Source organism: Callithrix jacchus, chromosome 12 (genome assembly GCF_049354715.1).
Source record: "Callithrix jacchus isolate 240 chromosome 12, calJac240_pri, whole genome shotgun sequence".
Classification (NCBI taxonomy): Eukaryota; Metazoa; Chordata; class Mammalia; order Primates; family Cebidae; genus Callithrix; species Callithrix jacchus.
This window is the reverse complement of record NC_133513.1, coordinates 4,736,085-4,751,861: the sequence shown is the minus strand read 5'-3', so window position 1 is coordinate 4,751,861 and position 15,777 is coordinate 4,736,085. Positions and strand designations below refer to the sequence as shown.

General features: G+C 61.3%; 3 protein-coding genes across 6 annotated transcripts in view; 2 read left to right on the top strand and 1 right to left on the bottom strand.

The window, feature by feature from the left end:
* The window catches only part of ZNF598 (zinc finger protein 598, E3 ubiquitin ligase), a 10,865-nt gene extending 1,710 nt beyond the window's left edge, over positions 1-9,155 (bottom strand). For 2 of the 4 annotated variants that reach the window (XM_035266599.3, XM_035266600.3), the window contains exons 1-9: positions 8,859-9,155; positions 3,737-3,849; positions 3,081-3,210; positions 2,620-2,831; positions 2,320-2,537; positions 1,704-1,821; positions 1,164-1,351; positions 921-993; positions 23-768 (exon numbers count right to left, since the gene is read on the bottom strand). In XM_035266599.3, coding sequence (XP_035122490.2) covers positions 23-768; positions 921-993; positions 1,164-1,351; positions 1,704-1,821; positions 2,320-2,537; positions 2,620-2,831; positions 3,081-3,210; positions 3,737-3,849; positions 8,859-9,083 — 2,023 coding nt within the window. In that variant the 5' untranslated portion in view covers positions 9,084-9,155. The remainder of the gene's footprint in view (positions 1-22; positions 769-920; positions 994-1,163; positions 1,352-1,703; positions 1,822-2,319; positions 2,538-2,619; positions 2,832-3,080; positions 3,211-3,736; positions 3,850-8,858) is intronic. The other 2 variants (XM_017978642.4, XM_078344350.1) reach the window with 2 other exon arrangements.
* The window catches only part of SYNGR3 (synaptogyrin 3), a 24,031-nt gene extending 8,254 nt beyond the window's left edge, over positions 1-15,777 (top strand). Inside the window, exon 5 of the transcript XR_013524531.1 lies at positions 15,554-15,777. The gene's annotated coding sequence lies outside the window, so the exon portion shown is untranslated. The remainder of the gene's footprint in view (positions 1-15,553) is intronic.
* Positions 14,518-15,777, top strand: NPW (neuropeptide W). Its single transcript, XM_078346842.1, has 3 exons — positions 14,518-14,727; positions 14,806-15,333; positions 15,552-15,777. The coding sequence occupies exons 1-3, from the start codon at positions 14,518-14,520 to the stop codon at positions 15,636-15,638; spliced, it is 825 nt and encodes a 274-aa protein (XP_078202968.1). The 3' UTR covers positions 15,639-15,777.

The following is a 15,777-nucleotide window of genomic DNA, read 5'->3' as shown; positions in this document are numbered from 1 at the left end:
AGGCCTGAGCCAGCACACGTACCTGGGGGTGGTGGCATCCGGGGCGGGCAGGGGCCACCAAGCGCTGGGAAGTCTTCCTGTGGGCAAGGGAAGGAACCCAGGGGCCTCGGGAGCCCTGGCGGTTCCTTGGGGACACTCCGAGCTGGGGTTGGGCCCTCTGTGTGTCCATTAACGACGATGGCAACTGGCCCCTCGGCTCCGGTGGCAGGAGCTTCCGGGGCCTGTGCAGGCCCTGGGGGACAGCTAGGAGGCGGGGGCTGTGGCAAGGCAGTGCTGGGCTTTTCCGAACCCACTTTCTTCTTCTTGCCAACCTTAGAGGGCTGAGTGGAGGCTGGCCGCAGCGCGGAGATGGAGCCCATGGGGCGTGTGCCTCGAGGCTCCTGTGCGGCCGGGCTGCCACCGTCCTCCTCCTCTGTAAGGGGCAGGCCGCCCTTCCTGCCGCCCCTGTTCCCCTTCCCAGCCTTCCTGGGGGGTTGGCCGCTGCTGGCAGCCTGTGCTGAGGGTGGGGGCTGCACTACCTTCTTGCTGCTGCTGCTGTTCCAGGCAGAAACAAGGCTGGTGGGGGTGGTGCCAGGCTTGGGCGCTGAGGACACCAGGGCGGGGAAGTCCTCCTCCTGGAAGGCACTCCTGCTCCTGGCAGGGATGGCATATGGCAGCGCCAACCCCACAGAGGCCAGGGTTGCTGCAGTGGAGCAGGAGGAGGAAGTGGAGGCGGACAGGCTGGGGAAGTCTTCGTCCTTGAGCTTTGGGCTGGGTGGTGGGAGGGGGCTGGGCACAGGGAAGGGAGCTGGTCAGCGGCTATCAGGCTCTGTGGCTCCACACCTGCCATCCTAGCACCCACCTGTGGCTGCCCGCACCCACCTGCCCATGCACCATTCACCCATGGGCACCCACACCCTCACCCTGGCCCCCACACACACCCTGCGGTGGCTGGGCCTGTCACCGGGAAGGTCTCTTGGCTTACAGGACCGTTTGTCGAGGTTTCCTTGGGGCCTATGAGAAACACAAAGCCCCTAGGTCAGGGTGTGGGGACAAGCCCTCTGGGGACTGGGAGCACACGGTACTCTTCGACCTCCCAAGTAAAGATCCCGGGTACCAAGCTTAAGAGCTGGCCACTGGCCTTCTGGTGTGGGCAGAGCTACCCCCAGGTAGGGCTGACTCACCTGGGCCTTCGCCTGGAGTCCGGAGTGGGTGCCGGGGCCCACGGGGCTCCTCGGGACCCCGAACCGCTGCCTCCTCCTTCTTGAGCCGGCCACCTTCCTCCCGGTCCTCGCTCCTGCGTGCTTCCTCCTGCTGCTGCGCGGCCACAGAGGCCCGGACTGCAGCTGCCACTTCCCGGTCCTCTTCTTCCCTGGGACAAGGAGGCCAGCCTTCAGGCTGAGCATGGGCAGTGCCTGGGCCCAGCGTGGGGCAGTATCTGGGGTCTGATGCCCTGCAGAGCCTGCCAGGCCAGTGCTTCCTTGGACAGCTGCTGTGACCGCCCAATTGCCAAAGGCCCATTTCACCCACACCAACCCTGGCATCTGCAGCTGGAACTGGAAGGAAGACGAAGAAACTTCTGTGCGCAAGACACTGAGGAGACCCTGTTGCCACTCAGGACCCCAGAATCTCTGGCCACAATCCCTGACTGCATCCTTGCTCCCAGCTTGGCCACTGGCCACGGTCACCACAGAAGAATGTCAGCGGCATACAAGGCCCCCCACCTTTTGTACCTCCAGCTTCCTCGGCGGCTCTGCTGGGCTCCACGGGTGCCAGCCCGGGCCGCTCGGCCCTGGCGGCTGTACCTGTCCACTTCCTCGTAGTCCTCGCCACCGACGACCCCTGCGGCCAGCAGACAGCCTGTCATGTCCCGGGACCCCAGGACAACAGCAGGAGGGACAGGCCTGCCGTCAAGGCCACACCTGGCCAATGCTCAGGCCTGGGCAGCAGAGGCTTGCCCACCCACAGTGCACATGAGACCGAGGGATGGCACAGGTGCCTTGCAGGGTCCACGCTGGCCACGGTCCTCAACGACCTAGGTGCTGAGTTACAGGAACGGGGGAAGGGAAGGGAGAGGAGTAGGGCCCCTAGTCCCTGGTCATCTCTGCAGGTGCTCAGTACAAGCCTCCTGGTCCAGGGAAAGGCCCCAGGCACCCAGGGCAGTAGATCTGAGACTCTGAGGGAGGAAGTGCTCCTGGCACACACGGGGTGCTCAGGGGCTCCAGCCTGGCCAGAGGGTGGGAGGTCACGTCCCACATCTGCAGCTTGGTCTGAGGCTCCAGAGCAGGGCGTGGTCACACAGCCGCACCCCGGGGGTGTCCAGGGTAGGCGTCTGCTCACCCTCGTTCCGACGCGAGTGCCGAGGCGCATAGCTGAACTGCAGGTCGATCTGGCGGTTCTGGCGCGCCTCGGCACGGCTGCGGCTGTGGCAGGCCGTCCTGTGGGCCTTGAGGTCGATCTCCGTGCGGAAGGCGTGAGTGAACTGCTCTGTGCTGCAGCGGCCCTCCTCACACAGGAAGTGCTTCTCGCGGAAGTGCTCGCGCAGGTAGGCGTAGTCGCTGGCAGGAGATGGGGTGTGAGGAGGAGTGCTGCAGCCTGGCCGGGGAGGGAGGGCACCTACCTGTGCGCTGCCCCGCCCACCTGTAGTAGTCCTGGGCGCCGTCGGAGTCGCAGAAGTGGCAGAAGTAGTGGTCGCGGCGCAGGTGCTTGAGCAGCTCGTCGTTGTCCAGGTAGCGCTCGTCGCAGAACTTGCAGAGCGGGTGCCCGCGGTGCGACGTGTCGTCGGGGTCCCCCTGCATGCGATGCCGGGCCAGGTCCTTTCGGGAGTACCACTTGCGCTCGTATGTGAAGATCTGCAGAGCACAGGGGGCTGGGCACGGGCTGGGAGACCCAGGCCTCCCACCTCTTCCCACGGGCCAGCATCGGAGCAGCAGGGGCTAAGAGACGGCCCCGCCAGAGGCCCCCTGCCACATGCAGCCTGACCCTCGCGGGCGCCATCCAGGGCCAGAGGCAGCAGGTGGCCAAGCCCCTCCCCGCTGTGTGGCCGCATCCCCTGCACCACCCACCACCTGGGCTCTCTCTGGGGTCTCCGGGGAGCACACCTGGAGGTGCTGGAGGCACAGCCGGCAGCAGAAGAGCTCATGCTGCTTCCGCATGTGCTGCTCCAGGTCCCCGAAGAGGCTGAAGGGCGGCAGCTCGGGGCACCGCGGGCACTCATGCTGCAGCAGCTGCCTAGGGAGACACCGAGAGCCGCCCACGGTCCCAGGACATTCAGTGTCACCGCTGGAAGTGGGGCCACTTACCAGGCCCCAGGCCCATGACCCAGGCCAGACGCAAGACCACGGGTGGGCTGGAGTCTGTGACCCAGGAGACCATGGCTGAGCCTGTGCATGGCCTGGGTCAGAAGCCTGGCTCTAGCCCTGAGCCCATGAGCTGCCCCTCCCCTGGGAGACCAGCCCTGGGACGGCTATGCCCTTTACTGGGTTTTCAGGCCACAGGCCTGGCTCACACAAGCTCGTGTGCCCCTCAAGGAGCCCCCGAGGCAGGTGCTGTGCCACCTGAGCATGTCTTCCCCCAGCGCACCTGCCAGCTCTACCCCCAGGAGGACCTGGTGAGCGTCCCCAGTCACAGGAACCTGGGTGCCTGGCCCCAGTATCGATGCAACATGCGGCCCCCAAAGTGCCTCCAGTTGTGAGGAGAGGGGGAGGTGGAGGGCCAGACACGGGGAGGCCAGGAGCCAGGGAGAGAACCTGCTCACCTATACAATGCATACACCTTTCCATCTGCAAAGTAGATATCGTATTTCTTCTCATACTGCAGCTGGTGGATAGGAATGGTGGCGAAGGCAGGAAGCTTCTTCCCAAAGACCACCTAAAGCCAAAGACCAGAGGGGTGGTGAGCAGGGCTGGGATGGGACCCCCACCTGGGATGCCACAGAGGTTCAGAGGCAAGGGAGCCCTCACAGCCCCTCTAAGTAGAAGGGAGGTAGGAGCCCTCCGGGGAGGCCCCAGCAGACAGTGGCAGACAGTGGCCAGGGGCAGAGCACAGAGACACAATGCCCAGCCTCTCCACCAGGGGGCAGCCAGGCCAGTCCCAAAGTGGCCTTGCCCCACCGGCCGGGGCCCTCAACCGGCGGCTCTACCCTTCTGGGAACAGAGCAGCTGTCACTGCGTTGCTTTCCTGGACAGAAAAGAGATGCATTCCAAGCAGATGCTGAGAGAATACCAATCGCAGCCAGCCGGGGATGCATCAGGTGACAAGGCCCAGCTACCCTGTCTGACGCCCCCACACCCACGTTTCCGTGGAGCCTCCATGGCCAAAGGCTCAAGCCAGCCACCTCAGCTCCAGGCGGACACAGCAGGCATTGCAAAGCCTCTGCAAGAGCCCCTTCCCAGGGGTCTCGGGACCTGCAGAGCTGGCTGTGGGAGGACCTGCCTCTGTCTGCCCTGTGCCTCCAGATGGCCCAGGTGCCCTCGCTCAGCTCAGCACTCCTGCTCTCCACAGAGCCCTGCTGGCAAGGACCCTCAGTGCCCCCACACCTGTGGAGACAGGTGCCACCCCACCTCTTGGGTTGGTCAGGCCTCCTTCTGGCTCTGCCACTGTCCCAAGCCTGGCACTGGTCACGTGCCTCGGCTCAGGGCCCTGAGAGCAGCTCGAGGTCTCACGGGCACATCCATGGTAGGGGGACGTCCTCACCTTGGGAAGGATCACACTAAGGTCATGTTACATTTAGCTTTAGCCAAAGAGGACGTCGGGCCAGAACGGCCGTGAAGTTGGGAAACCTGAGGCCTGGCAGGGAGATCCAGTCCCACCCGTGCTTGGGGTCGGGGGGCCCTGGGGTGATCTCTGTCCCCAGAGCAGGTAGTTAAAGCTGGCTCCCTGGGAGGGTCAGGAGCACCAGGAGAGCTCAGCCTCCACTTCTGCCATGACAGGCTGCTGTGCTGTGAGGAGTCAGCTCTGCGAGGGCGGGGTGGGCAGTTGGAGCTGCAGGGACAGCAGCCCAGACCTTTCCTGCCCTTGTCACATCAGGCAAGGCTGGGCAGGATGAACTAGGCCACCTCTTTGTCCCCATCACACGCTGGGCTTAGATGGGCATCGCATCACAGCTGCCTCCCACGCCTTCAGATGGAGTTGCAGCCCCACCCCAGAGCCCCATTACAGAGTCTCTCACTGTGGGCCACACCACCCTGATCTGTCCCCCAGCTCTCCTTCTTCTGAGCAGCATCTCAGCACACCCCAAACATGGGGAAAGGCCCCAGGCCCTGTGCGGCCTCTTTTCACAGCAGCTACCCTTGGGGCAGCTGACACCCAGCCCTGCCTTCTAGTCCCAAGGGAGCCTCTCCAGCCTGACCCTCATGGGTGCACTCTGCAGAGCCACTCGGTGCTGCCAGAATGCAGAGTATGAGCCTCCTAGGGGAGCTGAGTGCCGGGACTCCCGGGAACCAGACGGGCCACTCCCCCGCCACAGCTCCTGAAGTAGCACGGGCGGGCGAGGAAGCCAGCGTCTGGCTGTGAGGGAAGCCCCCGAGACTGCCAAAAAGCAGCCAAGCCCGTCAGACTCCGAGGAGACACAACTTCCTTCCCTAGAGGAAACCCATGCCAGGGGCGCCCCAGCCCTGCCTCCCCACATTGGCACCCCTCCCTTCAGCCGCACGCTATCCACCCTGGGTGGCAACCCCTCAGGCTGCGGGCACGGGGCATCCCAGGCACCCCTAACATGCAGCCAACCTCCACTTGTGCATCTTCAGAGTGCTGCCCCTGTTTGGGCACAGTGCCAGGCCCCGCTGAGGAGCACGTAGACTCCTCTGTCCTTGCTGCCTGGAGGCACCCACGCCCCATTCGATAGCAAGTCTTGAGAAACCTGTGTGGGATGGCAATGGTGGGGCTGGCGGACTTGGTCAAGGGAGCCTCTCTGAAGCCAGGGAGCAGCTGGAGGCAGAGGACCCGCCCCTAGCAGAGGGTGAGGAGGGGGCTGGACAAGACTGTGCCCGTGCCCTACAGCATGGTGGCCAGGCTGGAGTCAGGCACAGTCCACCGAGGAGCCAACCAGCAAGACCCTCACAGCCTGGTAGCACATCAGCACAGCCAGGCTGACAGTAGGGGACATGGAGGCCAGGGAAGATGGCTGGGAGTAGGGGACTTGAGAGCTGGGGGGAAATGGCTTGGAGTGGGATTTAGTGGCTGGTGGGAGATGGCCGGGGTGGGATATGGGGGCCGGGGGAGATGGCTGGGCTGGGACTGCACAGGGAGGCAACAGCTCTAGGTCACCCCTAGAGAGAGGGAGAGGGTTGTACGTCTGAGAACAGAAATACAGAAACCATGGGGAGAAACTTGGGGATGGGCTAGACAGCCAACGATGGGGGAAGGGTGCCCCATGTGAACCCTGGAGGTGGCCAGGTCGGGCCTCAGAGAGAATGAGGAGCAGATGGGAGAGGCCTGCTCAGGAACAGGAGGCCCCCCGGTCCCCCACAGGGACAGTGTGGTGTCTGCCTGGGGCCTTGCTGCCCCACACCCCCCAACATGCCATAGGCACACAAAAGGACAGCTGTAAGGGCTGGCAGAGTGAGTTGGCAGTGACAGCCTGCCCACACGTGGGGAAGGGTACCCTGGGGATGGCTCCCAGGGCCATCTAGAGAGCCTAGACCTCCAAGGAGCCCAGATGGGGACAGCAGCAGGGAGCATCTTACAGAGAGGGCCAGGGCCACTGGGGATAGGGAGGGGACAGCAGGAGTAGGGAAGCATGACCCAAGCTAGCAGGTCACCCTCCTGACCTGGGCCCTTGGGTGGCTGTAGGTTGCCCTAGGGGGCCCAAAGCCCCATCAGGTCTCCCGTAGTAACACCAGGGACCAGTGTAAGCTGGAGAACAAGACGCAAACAGCAGGAACCAGCCGTTAAGAAAGATGTGGCCAGAAAAGAGGCCCAGAACCTGGGGCTCTACCACCCCAGGGGCTCGGTCAGCCATGGCTGAGACCGGTGCCCCCACCTCCCACAGAGGGGAACCAGCCTCAACTTCCACCCTAAGCGCCTGCCAGGGGTTGGGCCAATCTGGCTCTTCGCCTGAGCAATAGTCGTGGCCTCTGCCGGGACGGCCTGGGTCCAGGTGTGTGGAACTAACAAGCACATGGAGTCGGCCAATTCCACAGGGCGTCCTGGACACTTTCCTTCCGATTTTCACAAAGCCTCAGTCCCGTAAGGAAGGCCAAGGCAACGCCGGGATTCAGGAGTTGAGGGCTGCAGCGGAAATTCCTGAGCTCGCGTGGGACACAGAACACACTCGGGATGATGCCGAGGAAAAAAGAGGCTAGTCCAAGATGGGAAGGAAAACAGGAGGAATGCAAAGCAGAGGGGAGCAGCCAACAGCAAACCTCCCAGAACCCCTCCTTCAGCCCAGCAAGGTGGGGACAGGTCTGGGAGGAAGCTGAGGCTCAGCTGAGGGCACCCAGTGCCAAACCACACCCCGGCTGACAGCTCCTGTCAACAGCCCGGAGCCACAGAGTCCTGGAGGGTGTGGGGCCTGCCAGGAATGACAGTGGGCAGAAGCTGCTAGAGTAAGCATATGTAGATGTTCACTCAGGTCTTGCATCAGACCTGCAGCCTGCCCGGAACCTCACGTGCCAACGGCTCCTTAGCATCTCCTTTCCTGAGGGAAGCTACAGGTGTGCTGGGAAACCCGGCTGTTGGAGTGACATCATGCTCTGCAGGCCTGGCCGGCAAGCCAGGCTCTGGCAAAGCCAGGAAGCGCCCTCTGAGTAAGCCACCGGCTAAGTTCCTCTGACTGTTCCTGCAGCCCAGATCTCCCCTGGGTCTGGGTCTGCCTCTTTCTGTCACATGACTGACAGCATCTCCAAATGTCTTTTTCCAAAAAGGGCACAGGGTAGATGCCCACAAATTGCTCAGAGAATAGCAGCATCTCTCCAGCTCCTTTGACGTAATGTCTACTTTCAAAAAAGAAAGAAGAGGAAAAAAGGACAGAAAGAATCTATCCCTCAATACCGCTCTGCATCACTTCTAGGAAAAGGAAAGTTAGAATCCTGGCAGCTGTCACCAGCCGAAGCCGTCTATGAACAAACCGGGAGAATTTCACAATGCTGGAAGCAAACATATCTCTAAGCTCAGCAAACCAAGGGGCTCCAGCCAGGTGCCCACAGCCAGCAGCAGGCAGTGCAGGGAGGGTAGGGGAACACTACATGGTACCCTCTGACCCCTCTAGGGCTTCCAAGTCTGGACAGTCAAAAACGCCTCCCATTCACTTTAGAGACGAAGTCAAAGGAGGCTGCGAGGAGGAGGAGGAGGACTTCCCAACACTTTTCTCCCTTCCCGCCAAGAACCGGGAGGAGACCTTCCCCTCCGGTAAGTGGGTGTCCTTCCGAGACTGGTGTCATCTCCACTCCACAGAGGAAAACATTAGTCTTGGACGTTTGCTCAGGGTCACCCAATGAGGGCCCAGAAACAGCTGGGCTGAGAATTCCCAGGGTTTGACGCTCTGCTTCCAGGGCGGATGGCATCCGGAGGATCCCCTTGCCTTGTTTCCTCCACCTGAATGGAGGCCCCTGGGAGATAAACTCCCGAAGACGAGCAGGGCACAGAGTTCTCCATCTGATCAGGCCCCCTTCCTGTGGCCCGGCAGGAATCCCAGGGACGTGGGGCAAGTCCCCAGGCTGTCCCCCACGGGGCATGCTCGCTCTCCAACCCGCTCGGCCGCCTCCTGCCTCCCAGCCCCAACGCCCCGCAGTCAGCCATACGGCCGGGACTCCGCCCCGGGTGGCCCTCAGGCCTGTCTCGGAAGCCCGCGCCCGTGGCCGGACGGTAGGGAGGCAAAGTCCCCTTCCGGCCGCCAGGAGCCCCGCCGCCCCCGAGCCGATCCCCCCGGCGTCCCGCACCTGGCGCAGCTCCTCCCGGCACACGGCGCAGTAGCGCTGCTCACAGAGCACCCGCATCTTGGTGGAGCAGCGGTAGCACACCGGGTGGTCGCAGCGGCCCAGCGCCGTGGCCTCCAGTTCGCCGCAGCACAGCACGCAGCTCCCTCCGCCCCGCTCGGGTGCCGCCGCCGCCGCCGCCTCCAGGGCCGCACGCCGCCCCTCGGTACCAGCCGCCGCCGCCGCCATGGTCCGGACTCCGGCCCCCTCCCGGCCGGCGCGGCGCCGCGCGGCCTGGCTCCCGGCGGGCCCGCCCCTTCCGGGCTAACGTCAGCGCCCCGCCCAGCAACGGACCCGCCTGGCGGAAGTGCGCGTCGCGACTTCCGCCCCAACGAGGTGCCGGCTAGAGCGGGGTCCTGGGCCGTGGCCGCTCTAGCCCGAGCCGGCCACTCGGAAGTGCGCGCCGCCCGCTTGGCCGGGCTGTCCCTGGTTCCCCTGGGCCACGCGTGTCGTAATGTCAACCCTCGCTGGGCTCCACGGACTGGCGTTGCCAGATGCAACACGGGACACGCGGTTTGAATCTCAGCTGAACAAGGAGTCGTGTCTTAGTGTAACTATAGCCCAAATATCGATGGGCTAGACTCATACTGAAATGCTGCTCCTTGTTTACCTGAAATTCACGTTTAACTGGACGTGCTGTATTTGCGTTTGCTAACTCTGGCCAGCTTATTGATTGGGAAGCCAACCTCTGGTATTTGGAACACGCAGAAGCCTGGTCCCGCCTCCATTTCCCTAACGCCCTGTTCAAATCCCTGCGTGAAAGACAACACGAAAGGCGGCGCGGTGATGTCCATCTCCCCGCCCAGGGCAGTCTTGCCAGTCCTGCCGAGGAGGGGCCTCTAGAAGGCAGGAACAGAACGTGTCCTCTACGCTGGGCCCAGCACAGGGTGTGTTTGTATGGATGCTGCTGTACAGGGCCTCCTCCCTACCCTTGGGGGCCAGGCACACTCAGGACCTTCCTCCCTCTGCCATCCAGAAGGCTGGTCCAGATCTGAACCCTTCTAGAAAAAAGGCAGCATACTGTAGAAGAGGCCTGAACTTTACTTATTTGAGACAGGGTCTTGCTCTAGCTGGAACGCAGTGGTGCAGTCACAGCTCACTGAGGCCTCACCCTCCTGGGCCCAAGTGATCCAAGCCCAGTGAGCTTAGACTTTAGAAACAGACAGAAATGGGCTTGAAGCCCCAGTTTCTCCACTCACTGAAAAGGGCTGCAGGGCACAGTGGCTCAAGCCTGTAATTCCAGCACTTTGGGAGGCTGGGGTGGCCTGGTTGCTGGCCAGAGTTTAGCTGGCCAACATAATCAGGCCCTGTCTCTACCAAAAAAATGTTTAGGCCAGGTGTGGTGGCTCACACCTGTAATCCCAGCACTTTGGGAGGCTGAGTCGGGCAGATCACCAGGTCAAGAGATCGAGACCATCCTGGCCAGCATGGTGAAACCCCATCTCGCCTAAAAATACAAAAAATTAGCCAGGTGTGGTGCCTTGCACCTATAATTCCAGCTATTCGGGAGGCTGAGGAAGGAGAATCGCTTAAACCTGAACGTTGGATGTTGTAGGGAGCTGAGATAGTGCCACTCCAGCCTAGCAACTGAGCAAGACTCCATCTCAAAAAAAAGGAAATAAGAAATTGTAGGCCAGATGTGGTGGCTCACACTTATAATCCCAGTACTTTGAGAGGCCAAGGCAGGCAGATCACCTGAGGTCAGGACTTCAAGACCAGCCTGACCTACATGAAGAAACCTCATATCTACTAAAAAAAAACAAAAACAAAAAAAAATTAGGCATGGTGGTGCATAACTGTAATTCCAGCTACTTGGGAGGCTGAGGGAGGAGAATTGCTTGAACCAGGCCAGGGTTGCTGAGATCGTGCAAATCACGAGGTCAGAAGTTCAAGACCAGCCTCGCCAATATGGCGAAACCCCAACTCTACTAAAAATACAAAACTTAGCTGGACGTGCTGGCGCACGCCTGTAGTCCTAGCTTTCAGGAGGCTGAGGCAGAAGAATCTCTTGAACCTGCAAGGCAGAGGTTGCAGTGAGCTGAGATTGCACCACTGCACTCCAGCCTGGGCAATACAGAGAGATTCCTTCTCAAAAAAAAAAAAGAGAGAGCGAAAAGACCATTTTCTAAGCTTAAATCCCAGCAGTGGGCTGGGCGCGGTGGCTCACTCCTGTAATCCCAGCACTTTGAGAAGACCAGGTGGGCCGATCATGAGGTTAAGAGGTCGAGACCATCCTGGCCAACAAGGTGAAACCCCATCTCTACTAAAAATACAAAAGTTAGCTGGGTGTGGTGGTGCGCGCCTGTATTCCCACTACTTGAGAGGCTGAAGCAAGAGAATTTCTTGAACCCGGAGGCGGAGGTTGCAGTGAGCCAAGATCCCACCACAACACTCCAGGCTGGGTGACAGAGAGAGACTCCATCTCAAAAAAAAAAAAAGCCCAGGCTGCTGTGTCACTCCCCCTACGCCTCCCAAAGTGTTGGGATTGCAAACATGAGCCACCATGCCACACCTGGCCAATCATTTTAAAGATGACAAAACAGATTTGCTCATTCATCTCCTCCTTACCAGGGAGTTCCTGTTCGGGGCCAGGCTTCGTACCTGTGGCAGGCAGGTGCCTGCGTTGAGCAGTGGCTCCGTGCAGTGGTGTGATCTCAGCTCACTGGGGCCTCTGCCTCCTGGGTTCAAGGGATTCTCCTGTCTCAGCCTCCTGAGTAGCTGACACTACAGTTACCTGCCACCATGCCCGGCTAATTTTTTTACTTTTAGTAGAGATGGGGTTTCACCATGTTGGCCAGACTAGTCTCAAACTCCTGACCTCAGGTGATCCGCCCACCTTGGCCTCCCAAAGTGCTGGGATTACAGGTGTGAGCCACCTTGCCCAGCCCACTGCTGGGGTTTAAGCTCAGAAAATGGCAGCACACGGAACCTACCGTGCTGCAGGGAGATTTTTCCTTTGCACGCCATTGCATTTTTGAGATGTGTCTGTGCTGTCACAGCTCTCCTTCTGTTTTCTGTCGCAGGGACTTCCATCCCACATTAGACTTTCGTTGATCAGTTTCCGCAGTTCCCCCTGCAGAAGCTACCCGGGCCACCTCCAGGGGGCATCCTGGACCCTCTCTGGACTGGGCTACAGTTCCCCAGGGCTCCAGGGACGCCCACGTCACCTTACCGGGGAGCGGGTGGCAGCACCAAGGGACCCTGATGGGGCCTGGCTCTGGCTTGTATCGTGCTGTGTTGCCCGCCCACCACACACTCCAGGCATCTCTCAAGGACAAGGGGCCCTGGGGGAGCGTGGCGAGGACAGCTTCTTGCAGGGCCTCTGGTCCCTGGGGTCCTCCAGGTGGTGCAGACAGCTCCATCTGCATCCCCCATTCTGCCCCCGTCACAGTGTTTCCTGACAGGCTGGGGGTGGTCATCCCCTGGCACAGCAAGGCTAGATCCTAGCCACAGCGTTTATTGAGTGCCCACTAGGTACCAGGCATGGCTCAGTTCCCAGAACCACCTCTGAATTATCAATGTCAACAAGATGAAGTGGCCACTGTTTCTACCCCATTTACAGATGAGGAAACTGAGGCCGGAGAGGCCGAAAACTTTATCCTCTTGTCCTCAGCTGCGACTGTCAAGCTGGGCTGGCATCACACCATGCCCCGAACAGGGAGGGCCTTTGTGAGGAGGGCTGCTGCTTCTAAACCTCCTCAGGCTCACTAGAGCCCCCGGGCCCCTCACGCCTCAGGAGTCGGCCCCTAGCCCTTCCGTTTTTGTTTGTTTATTTGTTTTTTTGGGATGGAGTCTTGCTCTGTCGCCCAGGCTGGAGTGCAGTGGCGCCATCCTGGCTCACTGCAACCTCTTCCTCCCAAGTTCAAATGATTTCCCTGCCTCAGCTTCCCGAGTAGCTGGGACTACAGGTGTGTACCATCACGCCCGGCTAAGTTTTGTATTGGCCAGGCTGGTTTTGAGCTCCTGGCCTCAAGCAATCCACCCACCTTGGCCTCCTAAAGTGCTGAGATTACAGGCATGAGCCACCGTGCCCAACCTGCCCCCAGCCCTTCTGTGCCCTTCTGGACCGGGGTACCCTGTTCCCCAAGCTGAGGCTCCTGGGCTCACGAGCTAGCATGTATCTCGCCTCCACCATTTACCCAACATGATCTGGGGCAGGTAACGTCTCCCTGGGCCTCAGTTTCCTCGTTGGGGAATGGAGTCAATAATAGTTCCCATCCATGGCGCTGCCTGGAGGTCCAGTTGAGATGGTTCATGGTGACTCGAAACAAGGTTTCTAGTGTCTGGGACCCAGGGGCTGCCCCATGACTGCTGTGGTCACTGAGCGAGGGCTGGATTCACCTTTGCCGGGAGGTCCGGAAGGAGTCCTCTGCCCTCTGGGAGGGGCTGTTTTTTTGTGTGAGACAGAGTATTCCATGATCTCAGCTCAGACCTCCGCCTCCCAGGTTTAAGCACTTTCCCTGCCTCAGCCTCCTGAGTATCTGGGACTACAGGCATGTGCCACCACACCCAGCTAGTTTTTTTGAGATGGAGTTTCACCATGTTGTCCAGGATGGTCTCCAACTCCTGACCTCAGGGGATCTGCCCACCTCAGCCTCCCAAAGTGCTGGGAATACAGGCATGAGCCACATCGCCTGGTTGAGAGGGGGCTGGTAAGCCCAGGTGGGCATAGAGGGATATTCTGGGGAACTGTCTGGCCCTGTGCCTTTTTTTTTTTTTTTTTTTTTTTTTGAGACAGAGCCTCGCTCTATTGCCCAGGCTGGAGTGCAGTGGCAGAATCTCGGCTCACTGCAACCTCTGCCTCCCGGATTCAAGCGATTCTCCTGTCTCAGCGTCTCAAGTAGCTGGGATTACAGCTGCTCACCACCACACACAACTCGTTTTTAAAATTTTTCAGTAGAGATGGGGTTTCACCATGTTGGTCAGGCTGGTCTTGAACTCTGGTGATCCACCTGCCCCAGCCTCCCAAAATGCTGGAATTACAGGCATGAGCCACCGCCCCTGGCCAAGGACCTGGGCCATTTAGTGGAATCCTGGAGGATGTATAGGAGTTAGCCAGGCTGAGAGAGAGAGAACGATACTCTAGGCCCAGATGCACAGAGGCAGGCAAAGCCACAAGCTGTTGGTTCAGACAAAAATTGAGACTGGCTGGAGAAAGTTCTCTGGGGGGACCATGCCCAGGGACGAGGCTCTGGAAGTCTGTAAGGTCTTGTCCTGCCCCTTCAGAGTTAGAAGTTCATGAAGAGGTTGACTCTTTCTCCTGGAGGCCTCGGGGAAGCAGAGACCTCAGGGTTAGCTTGGTGTGGCCAACATGAGGCTTCTAAGCCTCCATTCAGCTCTGCTGGGAGATGGATTGGTGGAGAGAAGCAGGTGATGGCAGAAGACAGGACAGGATGTGGGGACAGTTTTGGGAGCTGTGCTAGGCATGGACAAGGGACAACTCTTGCAGGGAAGACCCCAGAGGGGTCTTGAATGGTGCTGAGGGTGCCCGGTAACCCTCCTGTGATAGCGACTGTAGCTCTGCGGGTCCCTGGGTATTTGCTCTGCTGGCGCCCGCCTGCAGGAGCTCTGGCTAAAGGGGCATCCCTCACCCCTACTACCTCATCAGTGGCTTCTGAGGCGCATGGTCCCAGGACCCCCTCCCTGGCACTTCCACTCCTGGGGGGAGGAGGCTGAGCAGGTAGAAAAGGGGACATGGCCCCCTAGGGGAGCCTCGAGTCCAGTTCCAACCAGCAGCCTACTCAGTGAGGTGTTCGGGAACCCGTGTCCTCCGCCAGCTGCCGGGGTTCCCTCTCCTCCCTCTGTCCCTCCCCCCATCTGGGGAGCTCAGCGGGTACCGCAGGGGCGGACCGAGGCGGGGCCACCGAGCAGTTAAAGCTGGACCCGCAGGGGACCCACGGCTCGCCTCTAGCCTCCTGCCTCCTGCCTCCTGGGCCCCGGTACCCGACGTCCCAACTCCGCTGTGCGCCCAAACCCAACCGAGTCGGTTCGTGGCCCGCCCCGCAGGGCGGCCGTCGACTCGAGCGCCCTGGCGCCGGGCCGGGGGGTGCGGGAGGCTCCCGCGAGCCGGCTGCGGCTGGCACTGCCGCTGCTCCTGCTCCTGCTGCCGCTGCCCGCCAGCGCCTGGTACAAGCACGTGGCGAGTCCCCGCTATCACACGGTGGGCCGCGCCGCCGGCCTGCTCATGGGGCTGCGCCGCTCACCCTACCTGTGGCGCCGCGCGCTGCACCCGGCCGCCGAGACCCTGGCCAGGGACATGCTCTCCCCGGGGCCCTCGGCCCGCGAGGCTCCTCTCCTGCCGCCCTCGTGGGTTCAGGAGCTGTGGGAGGCGCGACGGAGGAGCTCCGAGGCAGGGATCCCCGTCCGTGCGCCCGGGAGCCCGCGCGCCCCGGAGCCTGCACTGGAACCGGAGACCCTGGACTTCGGCGGAGCCGGCCAGGTACGTGAGAGGGGAGGAGGCCTGGACCATCGCGGGCAAGGGGGTCTCGGGATGTCTGAGCCAGAGCACCGAGCGCGTTTAGGAGGCACCCTCGGGCCCTTTCATCCCCCGCTCCGCTCTCACAAAGGCTTTCCTGGGACAGGCTCCACCCTGGCACCCGGGGGCGGCGGTGGGGTGCGCACGGCCCCCTCCCCACGGCCTTGCTCTGTTCTCGCTAGAGACTTCGGAGAGACGTCTCCCGCCCAGCCGTGGTCCCCGCAGCAAACCGCCTTGGTTGGCCCTGCCTGGCCCCCGAACCGTCCTGACAGCGACCCCACGACCCCCCGCGCCTCCGCGCCTGACCCAGGAGGAGTTGCTGCGGCTTCCAGGCGCTGCTCATAGCCCCGGCCTGCTGTCCGGTCAATAAAATCCGCCTGACTCCTGCGCCCCCGCGTAGGACCCCTT